The sequence below is a fragment of the Lygodium microphyllum genome, chromosome 25 (assembly GCF_053477565.2).
Source record: "Lygodium microphyllum isolate KBCC chromosome 25, Lygodium_microphyllum_v1.1.10, whole genome shotgun sequence".
Classification (NCBI taxonomy): Eukaryota; Viridiplantae; Streptophyta; class Polypodiopsida; order Schizaeales; family Lygodiaceae; genus Lygodium; species Lygodium microphyllum.
The window spans coordinates 104,025,308-104,047,544 of NC_141159.1; the positions used below are offsets into that span (position 1 = coordinate 104,025,308).

A 22,237-nucleotide genomic window follows, 5' to 3' on the forward strand; every position below is an offset into this window, starting at 1 on the left:
TGGGAGGAGAAGAGCAGCCCGCAGGAAGATGCTAAGACACTTGCTGACAAAATTGAGGCTTCTGACGTACCTATTGTCAGTGCTTGGAGAGTGGGGAAAGAGGATTCTAAGTCCAAGGCTCTAATTCTTCGCTTTGGAGACAGTGAAAAAAAGGCCTTCCTCTCCAAGAGGAGAGCCCTCAAGGGTGAGAAGATTTATTTGGATGAGGACCTTACCCCAATACAAATAGCGCATCGCAGAGAACACATGCCCAAGGTATTGGAGGCTTGCAAAGAGGGAAAGTGGGCTGTTTATAGAGATGGACGAGTCATCATCACTGACAAAAGGACTTCATGACGGTATGAGGCCTATGAGACACTTCGGATGTCAATATGGAATTGTAATGGAGCCCTACGCTTGGATGCTGGTTACTTTGAAGATAGCTTCCGAAACATAGATATAGCAATGTACACAAAAACACACCAATGTAAAGGCAGCCGACTACCAAACGTGTGGGGATACAGGTGGGAAAGTGCATTTCGTCAAGCAGCTAGAAAACCAGGAAGCACTAGGGGTTCTGGAGGTGTGGCCATACTATATCGGGAAGACCTCAAAGGGATAGTGCAAGTAATGAAAAGAGACGATGATGCACGATATTTATGGATTAGGATACATGCAGGAAGACCACAGGATATATTCATCGCAATATGCTACTTTCCTCTTGCAAATTCTACCTATGCCACACGAGATGGATCACCCTTTGATGTACTTTATGAGGATATCATGAGATATGCTAGCATTGGGGACATATTATTAGTAGGAGATTTCAATGCATGCACTGGAGATAGATAGAGTAACTTTTATATGCATGATAATGCCATGTTCAAAGAGATCGACATAGATGAAATAGGCCTACGCAAGAGACCCAGGATAAAGAAGTGAGTACCTATGGAACACACCTATTGACTTTGGGAAGTGCACATAGACTAGCCATCTTTAATGGTCTGCCACAATGGCCAGGATCTGACAATTTGACATGTTGGAATCACAAAGGAGGGGCAAGTACTGTGGACTACTTGATAGGCTCACCAACATTGATACCAGACATCCAAAACTTTAAGATATCTAAGAGACCAATTGGCATAGCAAAAGATCATGCTATTTTGACACTCGTGCTCTCTTGTGTACATATGAAACATGAAACACCATGCCTCCCTAAATTTCCCAAGTACTACTTTATAGAAGACACCTCACACGTCTACAGTGGTTCTCTGCAGACCAGTTTACATACATTGCACTTGAGTAGATCGTTGGAAGAATGTACAAGGGATTTGCGCAAGAGACCCAGGATAAAGAAGTGAGTACCTATGGAACACACCTATTGACTTTGGGAAGTGCACATAGACTAGCCATCTTTAATGGTTTGCCACAATGGCCAGGATCTGACAATTTGACATGTTGGAATCACAAAGGAGGGGCAAGTACTGTGGACTACTTGATAGGCTCACCAACATTGATACGGGACATCCAAAATTTAAGATATCTAAGAGACCAATTGGCATAGCAGCAGATCATGCTATTTTGACACTCATGCTCTCTTGTGTACATATGAAACATGAAACACCATGCCTCCCTAAATTTCCCAAGTACTACTTTATAGAAGACACCTCACACGTCTACAGTGGTTCTCTGCAGACCAGTTTACATACATTGGACTTGAGTAGATCGTTGGAAGAATGTACAAGGGATTTAGCAGACAAGGGATTTAGCAGAGGCCATACATGGATCAGCCATGTATGCATTCCCACACACCTTGCCCCGATGTAGACCCACACGATCTACTGCTCCCCAAAATAGCTGGTATGATGATGAGTGTAGAGTCACACGAGCTCGCCTATAGAGGGAAGTGGAGCTAGGCACTCAGACACATCGCCAAGCAAAGGTGTTCTTCAAACGCCTTGTGCGGAAGAAGAAACGAGACTACTTAGCGAAAGCAAAAGCAGAGATATATCAGCTATTTTTGGGGCGGGATAGCAAAAGCACATGGAAGATGTTCCATGAAAGATAGCCCCCCATACAGATTACATCACTAGATGCGTGGCTTGACTATGGGAGACATTTGTATAACCTGCCAGGACAGCCACCTATGCAGCCCCCACAAGCTTGTAGGCCAACACAATGGTCATTCTTCACATGGAAAATGGTTAGGGATGCAATTTATAGATTACAAAATGGGAGGGCACAGGATGAAGATGGACTAGTAGCAGAACATTTCTCACATGCTTGTGACATATTAGCACCCATATTAGCACATATATTCAATAGAGCAGTACGTGAACGTTTCCCTATGAGTTGGTCAGACAATACTATAATCCCGCTATTTAAAAATGGTGATCCCCTGATTCCTAGCAACTACAAGACTATTATGATCGGTCATACTTTGGCCAAGATATATAGATCTATATTGGAGCATGAACTCAGTGAATGGGCTGAAATGCAAGGCAAGAGAGCACAAGGACAGGCAGGTTTCAGACGAGGATATACCACGCTGGACCATATTCTCACACTTAGAGCCATTATTGAGGAGGGTCGAACCCGAGACAAGAGGATTTATTATTGCTTTGTAGACTTTCGCAAAGCTTTTGATACAGTGCCTCGTACACACGTCATGCAGAGATTGCAGGACATTGGAGTACCAGAGGGTATACGATGGGGTGTCTATGCATTATATGAGGCAGTGACAGGTCATATACGAGCACTTGGGGGGCTATCAGAGAGGATTGACAGTACCATAGGAGTGAAACAAGGATGCCCACTTTCACCCACATTGTTTGGTCTATATATAGATGAAGCGTCTGATTACATAGACCGAGGAGGAGGAGTTGGAGCCAACCTGGCAGGGGTGCTGATACCGATATTACTTTATGCAGATGATATTGTTCTCATTTCAAATTCACCGGAGGGATTGCAGTGCTATCTAGATGCTTTGCACATCTTCTGTAGAGATAAAGACATCACAGTGAACCTTGGGAAGACCAAAACCATGGTTTTCAATACCTCAGCAGCATGGGTGACTAGATCTATGTACCAGTTTACATTGGGGGGAGACATACTGGAGCATGTGAGGGAATATGTCTATTTGGGAGTCACCTTCTCTGGCCCACGTTTTTCGTTGAGAGGGGCATCAGAGGCACGTCCGGCACGTGGATATACAGCACTAGGGACACTCGAGAGTCAATGTGCTCACATACAATTCCAAGAGCCCCGCACCAAACTCTCGTTGTTTGACACCCTAGTCACACCTACATTACTATATGGAGCAGAGGTATGGGGTTGCAGCTTGTACCACAGGTGTCTTAGCCCACTCACTAATCAGATTGGAATAGAGAGGGATTATTATGATGGTTGGGACAACGTGGAAAGGCCATTGATCATGATGATAGCACGCATGATTAGGAGTAAGTCCACTCCACATCCCATTGTCAGAGCAGAGCTAGGGGCAACACTATAGTTACGGAGGCACTCTTCAGGGCAGTGACCTTTTGGCATAGACTATGGGAACTTCCACGCCATAGATACTCTAGATTGGCACTAACCTCATCTAGACAACTAGCAGCCGGAGGCGAGAAGAATTGTTGGTTTTCACAGATGACTATTTGGATGATCCTACATGGTTTGGATATTGATTGTCTTCCACCTTTGGATTATAGCCTTGACTACCCTAGATCCATCCATCACTCCCTCTAGGATCAAGGATGGAGTTCTACAGGAGTCATTTCTTATATCTCTTTGAAGATGGCTTCTCTATTCGGCCAGCATATATGGACACTTATCTCTCCCATAGCGTATGGGTTGCTATCGGACAGATTCGCACCTCCTCACATAGACTTCAGATGGAGACAGGTAGATGGAAAAATACCCTAGCAGAGGATAGGACTTGCCAGCTTTGTGGTCGAGAGCATGAGACGGAGGAGCACTACATATGCAGATGCACAGTATACTATGACATACGAGGACGGTACCACTCCCTCTTCCGTGATGGATTTGAACCCCTTTGTCACGTCATGGAGTACGAGGACCAGAGATGCCTAGGTTTTTTCCTCCTAGAGCTCGAGAGGCGCCGAACTGCACTACTACGAGACAGGAGGCCAGCTCACCCAAAGGGACACACACAGAGAGCAGTGAAAGACTTCTTCTACAGAGCCGACCCTACTGACACTACCAACCTAGTAGAGACAGAGCCACCCCTCCAGACACCTTACATGCCACACCGTGGTGTCACATTGGATAGAGCCACTTCCCTTCATCGAGCACGACAACCCCGTCTACTAGGACAACGTCCGAGGAGGCCACACCACAGTCGGATTAGAGCCATTATCACGAGACACCGTAGACTCACCACTAGGCATATCAGTGAAGCAGCTAGGGACCGCATCATAGCTGAGATCATGTGCAGATCTTGAGATCACCTACAGCCTGAGGAGGCCACACCACAGTCAGATTAGAGCCATTATCACGAGACACCATAGACTCACCACCAGGCATATCAGTGAAGCAGCTAGGGACCGCATCATAGCTGAGATCATGTGTAGATCTTGAGATCACCTACAGCTCATGTCCCACCACACTTTTGTACATGGTTCTATCAGATCTGGTTCTCCTTTCCTTTCCTTTTCTTTTCTATTGATGGAATAACACTACACATGGTTCAACCCTAGTATAGTCCCATCATATAGTTATTTTCAGTATTGTTTCATAGGCCACCCACTTATTTGTAATGTTATCTTTACCTTACTGATGAGATGACATTAGACATGGATGTACTCTGGATTTTGTCTCATAGGCCACATTGGCCTTATGTAGACGTTAATATATCTTTCTTTGTTTCTTTCTCTCTCTTTGTCTCTTTGTGTCAGCTGGAGCCAGAGACAGAAGAACATTACATATGTAGATGTCCAGTGTACTATGAGATCAGAGGCCGCTTCCACTTTCTCTTTAAGGAGGGATTTGGGCCACTCTCCCAAATACTAGACTTCCATGACCAGAAATGCCTCAGGTTCTTTCTCTTGGAGCTATGCCGACATAGAGACCACCTTCTATGGGTCTGGGACCAAACAACCGGAAACACACAACAACACACCCTCCAAGAGTTCTACAGACCCTTGGCCACCCCCTCTACAATGAGGACTGCAGCCAATCGACTAGTGGCTCTACCTTGAGGAGTCACCTTGGATAGAGCTACAGAGAGAGGCAGAGCTCGCCGCCCACACCCAGCAGGCCCATGCTCCTATAGGTGATATCACCTATAGATACAACGGATACTACAACACCACTAGGGAGCCATACCCCGCCGCTTCAGCCTCTCCATGCTAGACAGGCCCATGCGGGACATCTTAAGATGACCACGCTCCATGAGCAGTTCCACATTGCACTTGAAGTGCATCTAGATTGTATTGAGTCTGTATACCATTTTGTACCTACTCACCTAGTTCACCATAACACTAGATAGTAGCTTTACTGGGACTTGGAAAACTTCCTAAACATTTTGTATGTAACCTTTTGGTCTCATAGGCCAACTTGGCCTTTTGTAGACGTTAATATAACTTTCTTTCTTTCTTTCTTTCTTTTCTCTCTATGCCATTGCCATTGCTGACCATTGCATCTCCATTGTGTATCTGACACTTAAGTTTGCTTGAAGAATTGACATTGAAATCGACTGGTTGGTCTCTTGAATCTCCTTGAAACTTTTCAATTCCAGTTGTTGGAATTCAAGTCCTAAGCCTTGAATTTTGATCACACATCCCAAAATAGTTGTTAAAATTCTAATTTGTGCTATTGTAAATTAGGATTATAGCTAAGATTGAGTGAAGTCTCTTCCTTCGATGGCTCAAGCTGTTGAAAAATGTTAAGATAACTTGAGAGATGGTTGGAGGATGAGAGAGAATATTGAAGAGAGAGAAAATTAGACTTCCATCACGAGAAAATGAAAGAAATTAGTTGGTTGCCTTATCTAAACAACCATGAAAGTTGTGTTCATTGATGAAACACCCGGAATATGTTGCCTGACTGAAATAGCTCTCGAACCATTGTCTCCTATTATTGTAGTCTGTTCTGAGCATGTCACCAGCTCTTGGAGGGTCTCTTACTGGTTGGAAATGGCCTATCAATTATTGCAGCAGTAATGGTAGTCTTTCTCCCCCCCCTCTCACACACACACACACACACACACACACACAGCTTGTAGAAGGTTGGAATGATTCTCTCTCTCTCTCTCTCTCTCTCTCTCTGTGTCTAAAAAAAGCAACAACTTTTTAATCCCATTTTTCAGCAATTTTCAGAATATTAATTGTAAAAATTAATTTAATAATTATTCTAGTGCTTAGAAATAAATTTCACTAGCCAATAATTAAATTGGCTAGGCTAGTTTGTCTCGCAAATATCCCTGAGTAGTTATTGATCCTTAGGCTGGCATCAATTAATTGATTAATGCCTAGTGTCCATACCACCTAGTGCCTATCAAGCATAACTTATTACAACTTTTTCCTTTGGCATCAACAATTGATATGTCGGGATCGTGGGTCTCACACTGAAATAATGAATGTGAACCTCACATGTGCAAGTCACATTTGTACATTTGATTAACTTTTAATCAAATGCTAAGTAAAGCAATAAAAATTCATGTTCTCGTTGTCAAACCTTATCGTGATTTTATTCAAAACATGATAGTCAATGCACATACTCCATGAACCAACGTTTTTCTGCACCAAAAGCACTGGAGAATAAAAGGGAGATGGGCATGCCCGAATTAGCTCTTTTTCCTTTAGCTCATTCACTTGACTCATTATCTCCTCCTGTTGGGCTGCCCTTACCCTATAGGATGGCTTATCAGGTGGGCTACTTTCAAGGATAAAATCTATACCATGATCTTTTGGCCTTGTAGGTGGTAGTTGCCTTGGAAGTGAATGAGAGAAGCAATCAATATACATTTTTAGAAATGCAATGTGATCCTTCTTTAACTTTGATATGTTCCCAACATTTTGATTATCGTTCTTATCTTAATAAAAACCAAGTACGTTGAAAGGTTATTTTTCATTTCTTTGAAGATGGCACAATAGGGATAGGTTCCCCTTTCAACTTTACACCCAAAGTATGAATCTTACCCCTATGCCGAAAAGTGATCACTTTAGTATGTGAATCAATCACTGCATGCATATGATGGCACCAAGGCATACTAAGCAAGACATTATAACCCTTAAGCAGTGTAATGAAAAACTCTTCGCTGTCCACATATCCTTGAATGTGCAAACAAAGCTTTTCAATGAGTGGTGTGACAGGCTTGGTATGGCCCTTGCAAGCCATATCGACTTCTCCCATGGGTCCCATCTCATCCTCTCTGATGCCTAGATGGGATGCCATGTCCGTAGAGATAAAATGGGCTCATGATCATTACCAAAGAAAATCAAATCATGTTGATCTTTGATTCTGCCCCATGCTCTGCATAATGTAGTAGCATTATCATTGGGTTGATCACTAACATCATCTTGCATCAATCCAAGTAATGTTTTGGGCTTCTTATACTTGGGAGCTTCTTGATTTTCTAATTTTCCAACTTACTGCCTATTGGGATAGTCCTTAGCCACGTGACCCTCTTGTTTACAAACGAAACATTTATTTGCAACTCTTAATTTCCTATGTTGTGCAATAGATTTCCAGCCCTTTTCTTGCTGTTTTGACCTCTTTTTAGGCTGATTTTCAGATCTACCCCTTTTCTCAACCTTTGACAACTTCTTATTCAGTTTCTCCCCACTTTCTTGGAAACCTGAATCTTTCCCACGCAGCAATGTATGAGCTGTAGCAACAGTCTTAATGAGTTGAGACATGCTAGACAGGATGGATTCAATGCAAAAATCCCTAATTTCCTTAGGCAGCACACATACATACTTTTCCACTTGCTCATGAAGAGGAATTGCACGATAAGAAGTTACTAGCAGCAAGGCATTCCGAAAATTCTTATTATATAGTTCCAAGTTTTTGGATTGTGTTGCATCAAGCTTGTTCCAAGCTATCATGATGTCCACCTCAAAGGTACTAGTCAACCAATTCGATGTGAACATTTGCTTGAATTGTACACATGTTGACGTTGCTTTGCCTTGCATTAAGGGCATGGACCACCATTGCAATGCATTCCCCTTCAAGAAAGTGGTTGCCTTCCAAATCTTAGAGGATTTGGTGGAGTTTCTTCTCGAATAGGCTGTATCAAACTACCAAATAAAAGTCAAGCTTTTCAATCTATCTTATGCACCACTAAAGGACTCAAACTTCACCTCTTTTCTAGCCTCATCATAGTCTTTTGCAGCCCCTTTGAGAGTCAAGTTGCCATACATTGTTTGTTGTAGAAAGGATGCAGTTCACCCCTTTTTCACCCTCTTTTGCTACCCCTTTGAGAGTGAAGTTAGCAGACATTGGTTGCTGCAAAAAGAGTGCATTTGTTGTATTTGCATTATGACCAATACCAAAAGAAGTATTTGCATGACTGCCACTCATTCATTGAGCCTCAAAAGCATATGGGGTTGTAGATGCATTATTAAACATGCCACTTTGTGCCCCAAGCATCATGTCAATGTTGTTATGCATATTACTAGCCATACCTAGAAACATTGGGTCTTGCACACCATGTACTTGTTGTTGCATACCATAAGGAGTTGTGCCATACATTCCAATATGTGGTTTCTCTTTATCTTTTATTGCAAATGGATGGAGTACTACTGAGATTCACCAATCGCCTTCACTAGTCTAAGTGCTACTTGCTGTCGTTTAATGACCATCAAGTCTTTAAACCAATTTGCCCTTTGGTTTGCTTAGGGAATTGACCTTCACTCTACTCCTTGTGAGACAAATTTAGTCCTAAGTTGAAATTGGCTGGGTGGTCTCTTGAATCTCCTTGCAACTCTTCAATTTGAGCTATTGGAATTCAAGTCGTCCTAGTCCTTCAATTCTAAGCATGCATCTTGAGGTAGCTGTCAAAACCCTAATTTTTACTTTAAATTTGAGTTTACAATAGAGATCGATTGAAATCTCTTCCTCTGATGGCTCAAATTATTGCAAAATGCTGAGATAACTTGAGAGATGATTGAAGGATGAGAGAAAATGTTGAAGAGAGAGAAAATTCAAACTTCCATCCCGAGAAAATGGAAGAAATCAATTGTTGCCTTGTCTAGGCAGCCATGAAAGTTCTCTCTTGATGGAACACCATGAATGTGATGTTGCTTAGTTGAAATAGTTCTCAAATTGCTCTTCTATTAATGTAGTCTCTTTTGGGCATGTCACCAGCTCTTGGAGGGTCTCCTACTAGCCAGAAGTGGCCTGTCAATTGTTGTAGCAGAAATGATAGCCTTCTCTCTCTCTCACACAACTTGCACAAGGTTGGAATGACTCTTTCTCTCTCTCTCTCAACTTGCAGAAGATTGGAATGACCCTCTCTCTCTCTCTCTCTCTCTATGTGTGTGTGTGTGTCTCTCTATCTTTTGGCCTCATAAATGTCTTTTCCACTTGCACGGGCAAGTTTTGCAAAGTGGCAGCCTTCTAATCTTGTTTTTCAACATTATCCAACTTATTAAATTAATTTTCACAATATTAATTCTGAAAATTAGTTAAATAATCATTGTAGTACTAATAAATTAAAATGACTATCCAATAATTAAGTAATCCACGCCAATTTGTCTCCCCAATATCCTTGAATAGTTATTGACCCTTAGAGTTGCATTAATATATTAATTAATACAGTCTCTAATGTCCACTGCTATTAGTGGCCAATAAATTGGTCTAGGCCGAGATTTGACACCAGGTACCACCTAGTACCTATCAAGCATAACTTATATAACAAATTTTGCCTTTGGCACCAACTAATATCTTGGGGTCTTGAATCCCATACTGTGAAATAATTGATGTGCACCTCACATGTGTAAGTTACATTTGAACATTTGATTAACTTTTAATCAAATGCTAAGTAAAGCAATAAAGTTTCATGTTCTCATGAGAGTTCCACTACCTCTTCTATAGGGAAGGATGGTTTCATGGTTCCATTGTGAGGATACATCAACTCTCTCAAGTAGGTGGACTCGTGGAACTTGATTTGTAGGCTAGGATTACAAGCTATTCGTTGAAATTCTATTCAATTGTTATAAAGTTCAGCAAGCATGTTTGTTCTAGCAGTGAAGAATTGCATTATGTTGATGTTTTATCCGAAAAAGGAAATAACCTATTGCTTGTGTTAGAAATTTATTCATCCCCTGGATAGGCATTGCCAGGCTACTATTGTACAATTAGTTCTCTCGGGCACAATTACACATTTCTTTTTATCAAGTTGGACAATTCTATGGAGTTGATAGATGCTTTCCAGCTTTATTGGGCAGTTGACAAGGCACATGATGTTATGTAGAGTGTCATCTGCCAGTTGCTATGCTGGCCGACCTGGTTATTATATTGAATTTTATTTCTTAAGGCCTATTTATAGGCTGATTGTTTGTTTTAGGTGGAGAGAGATCGGCTCGAGGAGATACTCTGACAGCTTGTTCGTACATCTACCTTCTTCATTTCAGCATTCATTCACTCCATTTTTCTGGGTTCTACTGTCTCTTTTCTCTCCCTCTTCTCTTGTGTTCATTGTCTTTCAGCCTTGTCCATATGCTTCCGCATCTGTTGCACTCTGACATGGTATCAAAGTAGTGTTGAAGGGCTGATTGATTGTGGGCAGACCTGAATGGGAGATTTCAGTGCAACAAATGTTTATGTTTTCAGCATTCAGAGGCTGAGGTGAATAGATGAAGCGCAGGATAGGAGTGAAGTTGTAGTTTTTTGCAGGTTTTTCCTGTTCGTGAAGAAGAAAAGGTTGTGTTTTCAGCCTTTTGGAGCAGATTTTGAGTTTTCATTGCCTCTGGTAGTTGAAACATGCACCATGTGTGGAGTCAGAGGGGGCTGCCCTTGTTTTTGTGCAACTTATTCAGGAGACAATGTCTTTCAAGATTGATGTGGAGTTTTAGGCTATTATGGGCCGTAAGGTCCCTATTTTACCGGCTCTTCTTTCAAATCAAAAGCTTGATGTCCCAAGCATTAGTGCATCTGGCAAGTAATGAATTGGGATAAATTGAATGTCCACATCTGCTCTTTCCTCTTTCTTGCTTGCACTTCAATTGTTATTGCTCACATTGAGCACTTGATTGTGGCTTGGAAAATATGATTGGAGTTGGATCAAATGTACAATCGGATGACGTTTATAAAGCAAGTGTCTTTGGAGGTTCAGATGCGGACTTTGAGTCCCGACAAGTCTTCTACTATGCGGGAGCATGTCAATAATCTTTGGCAATTGTAGATGTAGGTCCAAAATGCAGGGAAGGTGATTACCGTGGAGGACATGGTGATATCTCTTCTTTCACAGTTCCCGCCCTGATTTAGTACATTCTCTTCCTCCTTGATTGCTTAGGGTGGACAGATACACTCAAGTGGAAGGAGTTGGTTCCGATGGTCTTAGACCAAGAGGAAAAGTTAGAGGCGTTGATAGGTCAGTCTTCCTAACAAAAGGAGGAGGAGGAGAAGGAGGAGAAGGAGGGGGGGGGGGATGATGATGATGACAGGTTGGTCTCTCGAAGCAAGATAAAGCCAAGGAGTCTACTTGCCACATTTGTGGCAAGACAAGTCATTAGAAGGATTTCCCTCGACAAGGATAAGAAGAACACCAAGAAGGGGAAGACTACACAGGACTCAAGAGTGATGGCTACTTCTTCATTGGTTGCCTTGTTGAGAAACCAATTTCATTTATAGCCCCAAAAAGGCTTTATTTGGATAATTTTTAGTGTCGGGGCACTATTTGAGAGAGCCAGGTGCCACTCTTGAGAGAGCCAGGGTGCCACTTGAGAGAGTTGGGGCACCACTTGAGACAATTTGTGCCTATAAATATGGCATCGACTTCGCTCGTTCTTTATCCCATACATTTATTCTTTTTGACACTCTGGCACTCTTTTTCATATTCTTCTCTTCTTTCTCCATCCTCTTATAATCTTGCATTTGCCCAAGAGGGAGTATAGCGATCCTCCGTAAGGATTGACTATAGTGTCGGTAGGGACAAGCTCATTGGCATTCACACCTTGCGAGGAGGACATTATGGTTCATGGCTACTATATCCAATCTCCACTTGGCGATTTGCAACCCACCTCATCTGGCATCAATCCTCCTCACACAGTGTCATCATTAGGCTTCGTTTGCAGCAGATATAGGCTGGTTATAGGGTTACAACCTTTTTATTAGCCCTACATTAGATACTTGCGTTTTTGTCTTTTGTTCACTCTTGAAGGGCCACTAGCAGTTGCTTGTCTGTAGCAACTTATACGGAGAGATCTTCATCAGATATTCTCGAGTTTTTTTCTCCAGCTAGTTGCTCAGTAGTCGCCTTGATAGGAGCCATTATCTTGGAGAGATTACAATATATCCTTCATCTTTGATAGCTCCAGAGGAATGCATTGCCCTCCCTCTATAAGTGGTTGTCCTTTCCTTCATCTTTAGCATTACCTTCCATACCCTACTTGCTGAGGACTGCGTTTCGCTCCCTCTATAGTGTAGATTCCCTTCAGGTGTTGTTGCTTGATTCAGAGAGGATATTGTAGTTATCTTTAGAGTGTCGGCTCCACTACATCAACTTGATTCACTTAGGACGATTCAGTGATTCATCATTCATCATCTTCTTCTTGTGTGTTTTTTGAGTTTCTCTTCTCTCTTAGTGTTTGTCATACACACCCTGTTCCTTGCAAACCCTACTCTCTCTTTGGTTTGCTCACCGTAGTCATATTTTGACATAGTATTAGAGCGAAAGGCACTCAAAGAGCCAAGAAGATCCTCTACATTGGAGAAGGCAAAGCTAGGTTGCGGGAGCAACAACATCTTTTGATTATCTCCCCATTTTTGCTAAATGATTGGGAATTATTCTTATCTTCTTCTCCCTCCCATTCTCCTTTTATAGGTTTGCTACACCGGTGCTATGGTCTCTACGAAGATAGGACCAACTACTAGGTGCACCTCTTGTGGCAAGAACATACATATTGCCAAAGATTGTCGATATTGACCTTTGCTCCCTACCACACCAAAGTATATGCGTCTTTCTTGTTAAAAGTATGGTGTTAGAGGGAGTGCTAGAGGCACAAACAATGTATGATTCAAAAGTGACAAGTGTTTTAGGCAGAAAGACTATATCCCTTAAGCAAAGAGAGGGAAGACTAGCATAGCTAAAAGGCTATAAAACAATGTACTTGCTTCACTATCAAATCAATCAAATCTACCTTGGGTCATCATGCTTCTCCGCTTGTTCTTCTTATTTTAGAATGATTGAGAAATGCTAAGAGAAGGTGTGAGAGAGCTATAAATAGAGAAATTCCTGAAATTCTTTGCGGAGAAGCCCTGGAATTGGCTGTTGCCCTGCTTGGATCAGCTTCAAGGCTGTTGCTTGCAGTGTGGAGAGGCCAAAACTGCTGTGACCCTACTCTAATTGCTGTCGCCAATAGTAGGAAGACTCATTAATCCTGTCACTTGCTTTCTTTGGCCTCCTGACTGCTATCTCTTGCCTCCAATGGCTGAAATCAGGCCTGAAAACTGATCAACAGCTCTCCCTCTCTCTCTTTCCTAAGCTGAATGAATGAAAAGCAGCTAGCCCAAGAAACGTTTTTCTCTATTGCATGGATATTTGTGTCAAGTGGCAGCCTTCTAAACCCATTCTTCAGTATTATCCAATTATTGAATTAAAATTAATTTTAGCCCTTATGGCCTTGCCCAAAATTAAATGTGTCCATTCATAAATAAATTGGCTAGGCCATTTGCCACATGGAGTGGTTCCTAATCTCTATTGACCCTTAGATTGACATTAATTAATTAAATAATGCGTAGTCCCTTGTGTCACCACTACTAATACTTAATGGCCAAACAATTGTTCTAGGGTTAAAACCAAGACCGATTGACAACCAAAGCCCTGTTGGCATAACTTGTCACAACTTTTACCTTTGACACCCATTACATCCTTGGGGCCCTTGGCTTGTTACCATGAAATTATTGTTATGTGCAACATATACGCTTAACAACCTTGCACATTTGATTATTAAGTTAATAAAATGTTACTAGCAAGATTAAAGCATCTAAAAAAAATTTCACGTCCTTGTGATAGACCTCCCCCTTAAAATCCTTGCAATCGTCCTTGATTGCACTTCATTGTGCAAGAGCAAAAGTGCATTGCATTGGAATTTCCATAAGGCATCACAATCACAACATTGGCCATTGTTGTCTAACCATGTCATATGGCAAAAACTTGCTGAAAATTTTTAGCTAGCATAAACATAACATAATTTGAAAAATAGTCTAGAAATCCATGTTTAGACTTCACAACCATAGCAAAGCCTAAACTTAGCATGAACCATGGCTGAAATTGTCAATGGTATTCATTAACATGTTATTGTCCATGGAACCGGTTGTAAACCATTGAAAACTAAGGATAAATTGATCATTTGCTGATATGAGAACTGATCATAAATTGTTTCAAACATGACCTCAAACTGATCACAAACTAATTGTAAAAACTGATGCAAAATTGATCCCAAAGTGATCATAAACTGTTCTCAAATTGATAAAAAACTGAGCTGAAATTGATTAGAAATTGATCTCAAAACTAAGGTAAAAACTCATGCCAAATTGATGGAAATGTATAGTTTTAGTGCCGTAGTGAAAACCATACTCATTTGCATACATCTCACAGTGACTAGTACATTGAGTAGTGATCTCATGGCAAACATATTGTTAGCACAGTACCTTGGATGTATGCTGAATACATCTGAGATCCACTACATATGAGAGTTGTCCGTAACTGGAGGAGCGGAAGTGCTACCTCCTCCGTGAACATTAGGCAATGTTGCGGACCCTTGCTCTACTAAACTTGATTGAGCATGAATTGGGCTATATTTGAAAGGCATCTAGGTAAAGCTACAAAAACTGAGGATGGTCTGCCAAATCATCCTCTTCCATCCACTTTGCATCCTTTGGTGAATAATTCGAAAATCTCACCAAATATCTCCTTGAAACTTTAGCTTTGACCTTTCTTTCTTTATGTGCCAAAATTTGCTCGGGTAGCAAGATCTTATCTAGCTCCTCAATCTCAGGCTCAATTTCAGCAAATGCATCCTTTGGCACATCACCATGAAAAGGCCTCAACAAATTGACATGAAAGGCATTATGTATCCGCCAATGTGCATGTAATTTCATTCGGTATGCCACATTGCTGATGGTCTCTTGTCTTGCCTTTTCAAAATGCAGCAATACATAATCGCTCTTTTCAAATTGCAAAGTACGGCTATGGCGATTAGCTACCTTCTTTTGCTTTTCTTATATGATGTCAAAAGTGCATATTTTATCTTTGTATAGGCTGTATCCATGTTTTCCACATAATGATCAACATCAAAGATCTTATCCTTAGTGTGCAAGATAGGTGGTACCTTCTTGCCACCCTTAACCACCTCAAATGGAGCTTTGCCAATGGAACTATACACTGTGTTATTGTAAGCACACTTCGGCAGATCCTCAGCTATCTCCATTGGTGGTTCTTAACCACCTTAGCACCACCTCACCATCCTTCGTCATCCTTTCCTTGATCATCGATAGTGGACATCCTTAAGTAGTTGGGTTAGCTTATTTGTTTCTTGATATGTTGGATTTAACCGTTCTTTTTCATTCTCCCTACGGGGCACAGTTACTTGAAAGGCCACAAACCACATCTATTTTCATCCATTGAAAAGAAAACCCAAAAAAAAAGTTCAATGTGGTTCCATCCGCCTTTGCGACACTTGGTGGGCCATTGGGCAATTGATGAGCACCCTTTGTTCTATGCCCTGTCCTCTTTGGGATGACTACTTGGACCCCCTTGGTAAGATAACCATGGCATCTATAGTCTTGGTAGGCCACTAGGTAGCTGATGTGCACCCTTTGTGATGCCATGGTTGCTTTGGGTTGGGATGCCTTGGTGTAAAAATGGGGTTGAGCTTCTCTTCCAGAACCTTCTTAGTTTCAGTTTTGGGCCTGAGAGGGGATGCTGAGCTAAAAATTCATTAACTTGTGATTAGCTCTTTAAAACAGCCCCAAAACAGCAAATTACCAAAAGTTTCATTAAACGGGGAGTGGTTTTAGAGAGTTTTTGTGTTGCACATGTAGAACCCTAATTTGGGAGGTTCCTTTCACATATGTAAGTAGACAGGCTGCCCACCATTTAGTGCTATCCTTGTGTTGTAGGTTTCAGCCCATCGGCCCTTTTGTACGAGCTATCCAGTCCCTATCAATTGCTGCTATGCGGTGTATGCTATCATTCGATCTTCCATTGTTGCAGGTGATCAATTGCCATAATCTTTAATAGGTCGTTTTTGTGTTTTCAACATTTTTCTTCATCAGCTTTTGCTCCAACATGTGGTTACCGTGCACAAATCCATCTCCAATGGACAACACACAGAAAACACCTCCCTTAGCCTGCTTCCACAAGAGCCTTTGGTTGTTGGAGAGCTTTGCCCTTGAGCATTTTGTACATTCTCTCCTTCATTTACAATATTGATTCATTCACTTCAAAGTTCTCTTTTTTATGTGTTTGTGTTTGTGTTTTTGTGTTTTTCATTTTGGGTTTTGAGTTTTACACATCATTGTCTGAGTCTTTGTGTTTCAGTTGTGGTTATACTTTTTGTGTTTCCTTAGTGCAAACCCTACTATATCTTCATAGGGTAGACTCCAAAGAACTAGGCAAGAGGGGGCCATAATGTTATCTTTTCTTGACCTTAGCGTTGTTTGACTTGATCATGCCAACAAGGCTTTGTTCAAAGCAAGAGTGGTGATGGTAAAACCTCTCATTCGAGGAGAATTGTTTCTTGTACAATGTTGCTTGAGTTTCCAACAATCTTAATAATGGTGTCATCTTTTCTCGACCTTGATGCATTGAGGCCATGATAAACAAGCGTTGTTTGAATGGATGATCTTACAAGGAGCAAGGCTAGGATCTTGCTAACAAGGCTTCATTCAAAGCAAGAGTAGTTATTGCCTAACTTTATGGTGGAAAGAAACGGAGAATTGCTTCTTGTACAATGTTGCTTGAGTTTGCAACAATCTTAATTACAGAGGGGTCACTAGCAGGGCCCCTAGTCTTTGGGATAATTCTCTTCAAGGGAAGTTAGAATGGTTTTGAAGAGGATCCCAAAGTGGTTATCAAGGTTCTATACTCCACTATCCACCTAGGGAAGAGGAGCTTACTACTACAGAGTAAGTTAGATATGGACCTTCACAAGCTCCTCCATGTTGAAGAATGGTGATCCATGCTAGTTAATTGTAGTCCTATAAGTCTCTTTATATTCTTTGTTGCTAAGCCACAACGTAAAAGTAGAATAAAAATCCCTATAGAGTTTGTTTCAACCATCTCTCATGCTTGGTTTTGAAGTGATTGTTCCATGTTTATAAGTGGATGATTGCATTGGATTGTCAAAATGTGCTATGTCAATTGTCATATAAACTTGAAGCCTCAAAGGTAGGTCTTTTTATGAAAAATATCTCCATTAGTTCATGGATCTATAACGAAGAAGAGATATATGGTGACCATTGATGCTTGAAGCAGGCTCACAAGTCTTTGTTAATGGAAAAAGCAGCTGAGCGTGCACGACAAGTCAAGATCTTTGACTTAATAGCAGGTACATTTCCGTTAATTTTATTTTATTTGTTTCATGTATTATGCATGGTGCATTAACAATCATGCCTTAGGAAGAAAATTTGATTGGCTCAATCATAGATATGAAGCTCGATCAAAGTATTAATGGATGAGGCATGTGATAGTTTTTTTCTAGAGTTAATTGTTTTACATGCATGAAAGAGCAGAATGGCTTTGATTTAGCAATGGTAGAGAATAACAATGATTTTCTTGGCATCCTTATCAGTGAAGAAAAATTGGATGGTATGAATCACTTTCTTTGGATTTTGATGATTAGAAACCTTCTTCTAGCCAAGAATGGGATTCTATCACGGATGATGAAGTTCGACCCATAGAATTGCTCATGGCACACCTCCTCTTGCATAGGGGGGATAGAGAGGACAACTTACTATTCCCATTGTTGTTATTCTTGACCAGAAAAGGTGGGATTCTAGAGATACACAAGCTTTGTCTTTGATAGCTCTATCAGTGAAAAGAGCCATTATACCTAACATTTGATTTTCCAAAACCTCAGATATAGCTTGGATTGTCATGCAGTAGATGTTTGTAGCTAGGAATAAGGCCTGCATCTCTTTCTTGTGAAGAGAGTTGGCCAATGGTCACATGAACAAGGGGGATTCTATGATAGATCACATCACATACATTCTGGATTTGTGTGAGCAACTGCTTATTATTGATGAGATGATTGAAGATAATGGGATGATGAACATCACTGTGAATCCTTTTTTTTTCCAGAGTTGTATTTGGTTCACACTTCATTGAATTTGTCATTGAGAGGGGCAGCTTAGCCTCTCACAATCATGGAGTTGAGCGGCCTCTTGCTTTAAGAGGAGCACACTTGGAAAAATATGGCTCTATATTTAGGTGATTCAACCATGCTTTCTAGGTACAAAGGCAAAGGAAAGCGACATGCAAATCAGCCCAATGTTGATGTTGGCAATCTTCAAATAAGGGCAACAATGATGTAGATAAGTCAAAGAAGAAGGGAAAATGCCACTATTATAAACAGCTATGTCATTACATTAAAAAATGTAGATTGTGAGTGTAGATCTTTTATATACTTTGATACAAAAGAATATTAAACCCCTCCATGTGAGGTATCCAATGGAAAGATTGTAAGTGTAGATCTTTAATATACTTTGATACAACAATGCAAGAACAACTCTCTTCAAGAGTGGAGGACATGGAGGGTAGCAAGGAGTGCCAATTTTGATTGTGTTACAAGTAAAATAAAAAAACAAGGTAATTCTTGTGTATAATTCCATTTGGTCCATAGTTCTATGTGATTAATTCACATGCCAAAGAGAAACACTATATTTATGATGGAGAGACATATGAACCTTGATTGTATCCACATGTGCCTATTTTGGGCAATTGGACACTTCAGTTGTGGTCATCCAGAATTGATAAAGGCCATCTTCTTGATTTGTGCCAATCCCACTGAACATGGCTGTCCAAGTGTTGGTTGTGGCTGATCATGTGTTTATCCTAGACAGGGCAATAGGTGTACTTTGAAGATTTGAAGCATGTGAGAATGAGGATTGCATTCTGGGATGGAGTTCATGGATTACACATCCATTCTAGTACTGCAATGTATATGGTACGAGGGATCATTTCCATACTGGGTTCTTTTATCTTGTCTTTGAGTTGTGTATTTAGGAGACTAGTCTCTTACATATCTCCTCTAGTTCACCACATTTGACACGAGCTACTAGGAACTTGCCATAGATAAGCCATGTGTCATTTGCTAAACGTTGTGTGCTGCTAACTATAGAAAGAGTGAGATCTTCGTAGGTTTGAAGCTTCTCATCTAGTCTCCAACCGTTGGTCAATTAAGGTGAAAAGAGGTCTAAAACTCATTTTCTCCTGGCTTTTATGATTATATACTGTCCATATGAACTAGATGACATAAGTCACCTTAGAAAAACCTATTGGGAATGCTACTTGACAACAATATATCGCCCATTTTCATGGTATAATGTTCTCTACTTGTAATCCTACCATACATATTCGACCCAATCTTATGGATTCTTTCAGTTAGATGCTTGTCTAGATGAAGATGATACAGGTTGTCAAAGCAACTTCATGGCATTACTAGAAAACAAGCCCCTATAGGAAGTGAATGAGGGCCAGGATGTCTTAAATAACGGATAACTTGATTTGCACTGGTACTCTATGCTTCATGGACCATGAAGCCATGGAAATCCTGTTGGAGTATATGGGTGTATGAATGCAAGTATATTTGAGGATGCTTCCATTTCATCAATCTCTATTTTGGTTATCGCTTGTTCTACCTTGTCTACATATTGTTTTTAGGTTTCACATTTTTACCTCATCAATGCAGCCATGGAACATTTATTGGTGTTCGTGAACTGCAATGTCCCTATTTATTAGTAACATGTTTTGAAGATTATGAGCATGGTTGAGGGGGGATACATATCTATTTTCCTATTTGGCCTGTCCATGTAGGGAAGAACCTCTGTTTAGGGGCTTAGGTTGCGCTAAGAAGATACTTTTGTGATAGTAACTTTCTTAAACTATATAAGGTACTTGGTGAGCATGATCAATTTTGTGTTCCAAGTGTCTTTACTAATGAAGTACAGTTTGAAAAGGAACACAGTAACAAGGTACTTGCTTTTGCATGGATGGCCTCAAAACATAAGGATATTTGAAAAGGATGACCTAAAAATAGGGAAAATTGTGCAATTTGAGATATAAAACAGAATAGCCTTGTCACTATGTTAGTATTTTGTGTTTGAAGATGAAAATGCTGATTACTGCTCAGAAAAACCCATTGAGTTTAAGGATTTCTTCTGAACATGCAGAGAAACTACAACATGGTCCTTTGGGGCTGTTAGCTGATTGTTACACCAAACAGATAAGAGTGAAGGTCTGGACCAGACATTCTCATGGTGTTAGAGGCTCACTTACTGGAGTTCTAACGGCTTTTGATAAACATCTTAACATGGTATTTAGATATGCATTTTTAATGGTGTGACACTAAACCCTTATATGTAAAGATAAGTCAAATACGTCCTTTTGGTAAGACTAACACACTAAATGATTTTACAGGTGTTGTGTGATATAGTTGAGGAATACTCAGGTAAGAACTCTGTAAGTTTGTGAGATTGCTGTAAGATTGGCAAATAATATAAGATCGAAGAATTGCGGTTGTGTTTGACTTCAAGGAGTGCATTTTTAAGTGCGGCGTTGGGTTCCTCGACTTGTGCGCCGACGTGGAAAACTACGAGCAGCGCATGAAGCTGACAATATTGAACCTGAGTATTCATCATCTCTTTCTAAAGACACCTGTAGTATTGATCAGGCTGTTGAGGAAATCACAACAGAATTAAAAGAATTGCGCTTGTTTCCTAAACTAGAGCACCGACGGCGGCACCTTAATCAGGTACTTTGCAGACAAGATCTTGATATTTTTCAATGTGAGTCGTGAATGAAGAATGCTTGCCATGAATATGAGCACAAATTATGCTCTTGGCACATCAGGAATATCGGCTCAAAACTTTGAAAGTAATTTAATACTGACTTCTGTAATGAGTGAGTGAAGAATAGCCAACAATTAGTAAATGCTTCTTTGTAGACTTGTTTCCTGCTAAGATGAGCACATTCTCCACTACTAGCAATTGTTATAGACTTAAAGATTTGGTGAAGCAGATGATCTGAAGAGCCTGAAACTTGCTAATGAGGTTAGGGAAAATGCAAATCTCTTGGATGGAACGGTCTGGCATAAGAAATTTCACACAATATTTTCCTTCAGTTGAATACCCTTTACTGTTGATAATTAATGAATCAAGAGTTGTGTTGTGGCTTTGTCTTTAGAAACAGGGGCTAGTTAGAGCAAGGGTGCAGTCTGAGTACTCCCTAGAAACAGCTCTCTTGCGAATTTTTGGACTGTTGTCCTAGCCTCTAGGCCCCTATTGCACTTGTGCCAAGTGGGCATAAAATCGTCATAAGATAATCTAATAGAGGCTCAGAAAAAATTTGAATAGGGATTTGCAACAGGCTCAATATGGATTTGTGTGAAGATAAAGATGGGGATGGGTCCACTGTATTTTTCACATGATTATGGCAGCTGTGGAGGATGATGATGTAGAATCTGCATGGATTAATGATAATGCTAGTGGCTACAAGAAGTCAGCCTACAGGATGGTGGATGGAGAGTGGATGTAATTCTTCCTTCACATAGGCTGTATGATGATGAGCATGACAATCCTGCACTGTGTTTCACCATAAGAAAACACATGCCAATGCAGCAAGGTGCCACACTGTCATCATTAATAATCCTAAAACCTTACAAATCAAATTTCCTTCCTTTGACATTGAAAAAAAACCTGGTCTTTAAGTAAATTCTAGATGACCATAGTTCCCAAATGGCTACAATACAATTGATGCGAGTGCAAGTATCTCAGCTAACTCTCTAAAGGTGACAAGTGCTCCACACAAAGATGACAATGCCTATCAAGGATGTCATATCTTGTAGCATTA

At 40.7% G+C, this 22,237-nt stretch overlaps 1 protein-coding gene across 5 annotated transcripts in view; it reads left to right on the forward strand.

Annotated features, from left to right (window-relative positions):
* The window catches only part of LOC148014580 (uncharacterized), an 84,200-nt gene that overhangs the window by 50,654 nt on the left and 11,309 nt on the right, over nucleotides 1–22,237 (forward strand). For 4 of the 5 annotated variants that reach the window (XM_087666405.1, XM_087666407.1, XM_087666404.1 and 1 more), the window contains 4 exons: nucleotides 17,645–17,717; nucleotides 20,560–20,702; nucleotides 20,807–20,837; nucleotides 20,938–21,140. In XM_087666405.1, coding sequence (XP_087522531.1) covers nucleotides 17,645–17,717; nucleotides 20,560–20,702; nucleotides 20,807–20,837; nucleotides 20,938–21,140 — 450 coding nt within the window. Of the gene's footprint in view, nucleotides 1–17,644; nucleotides 17,718–20,559; nucleotides 20,703–20,806; nucleotides 20,838–20,922; nucleotides 21,141–22,237 lie in introns of those variants that run through there. The other variant, XM_087666408.1, reaches the window with a different exon arrangement.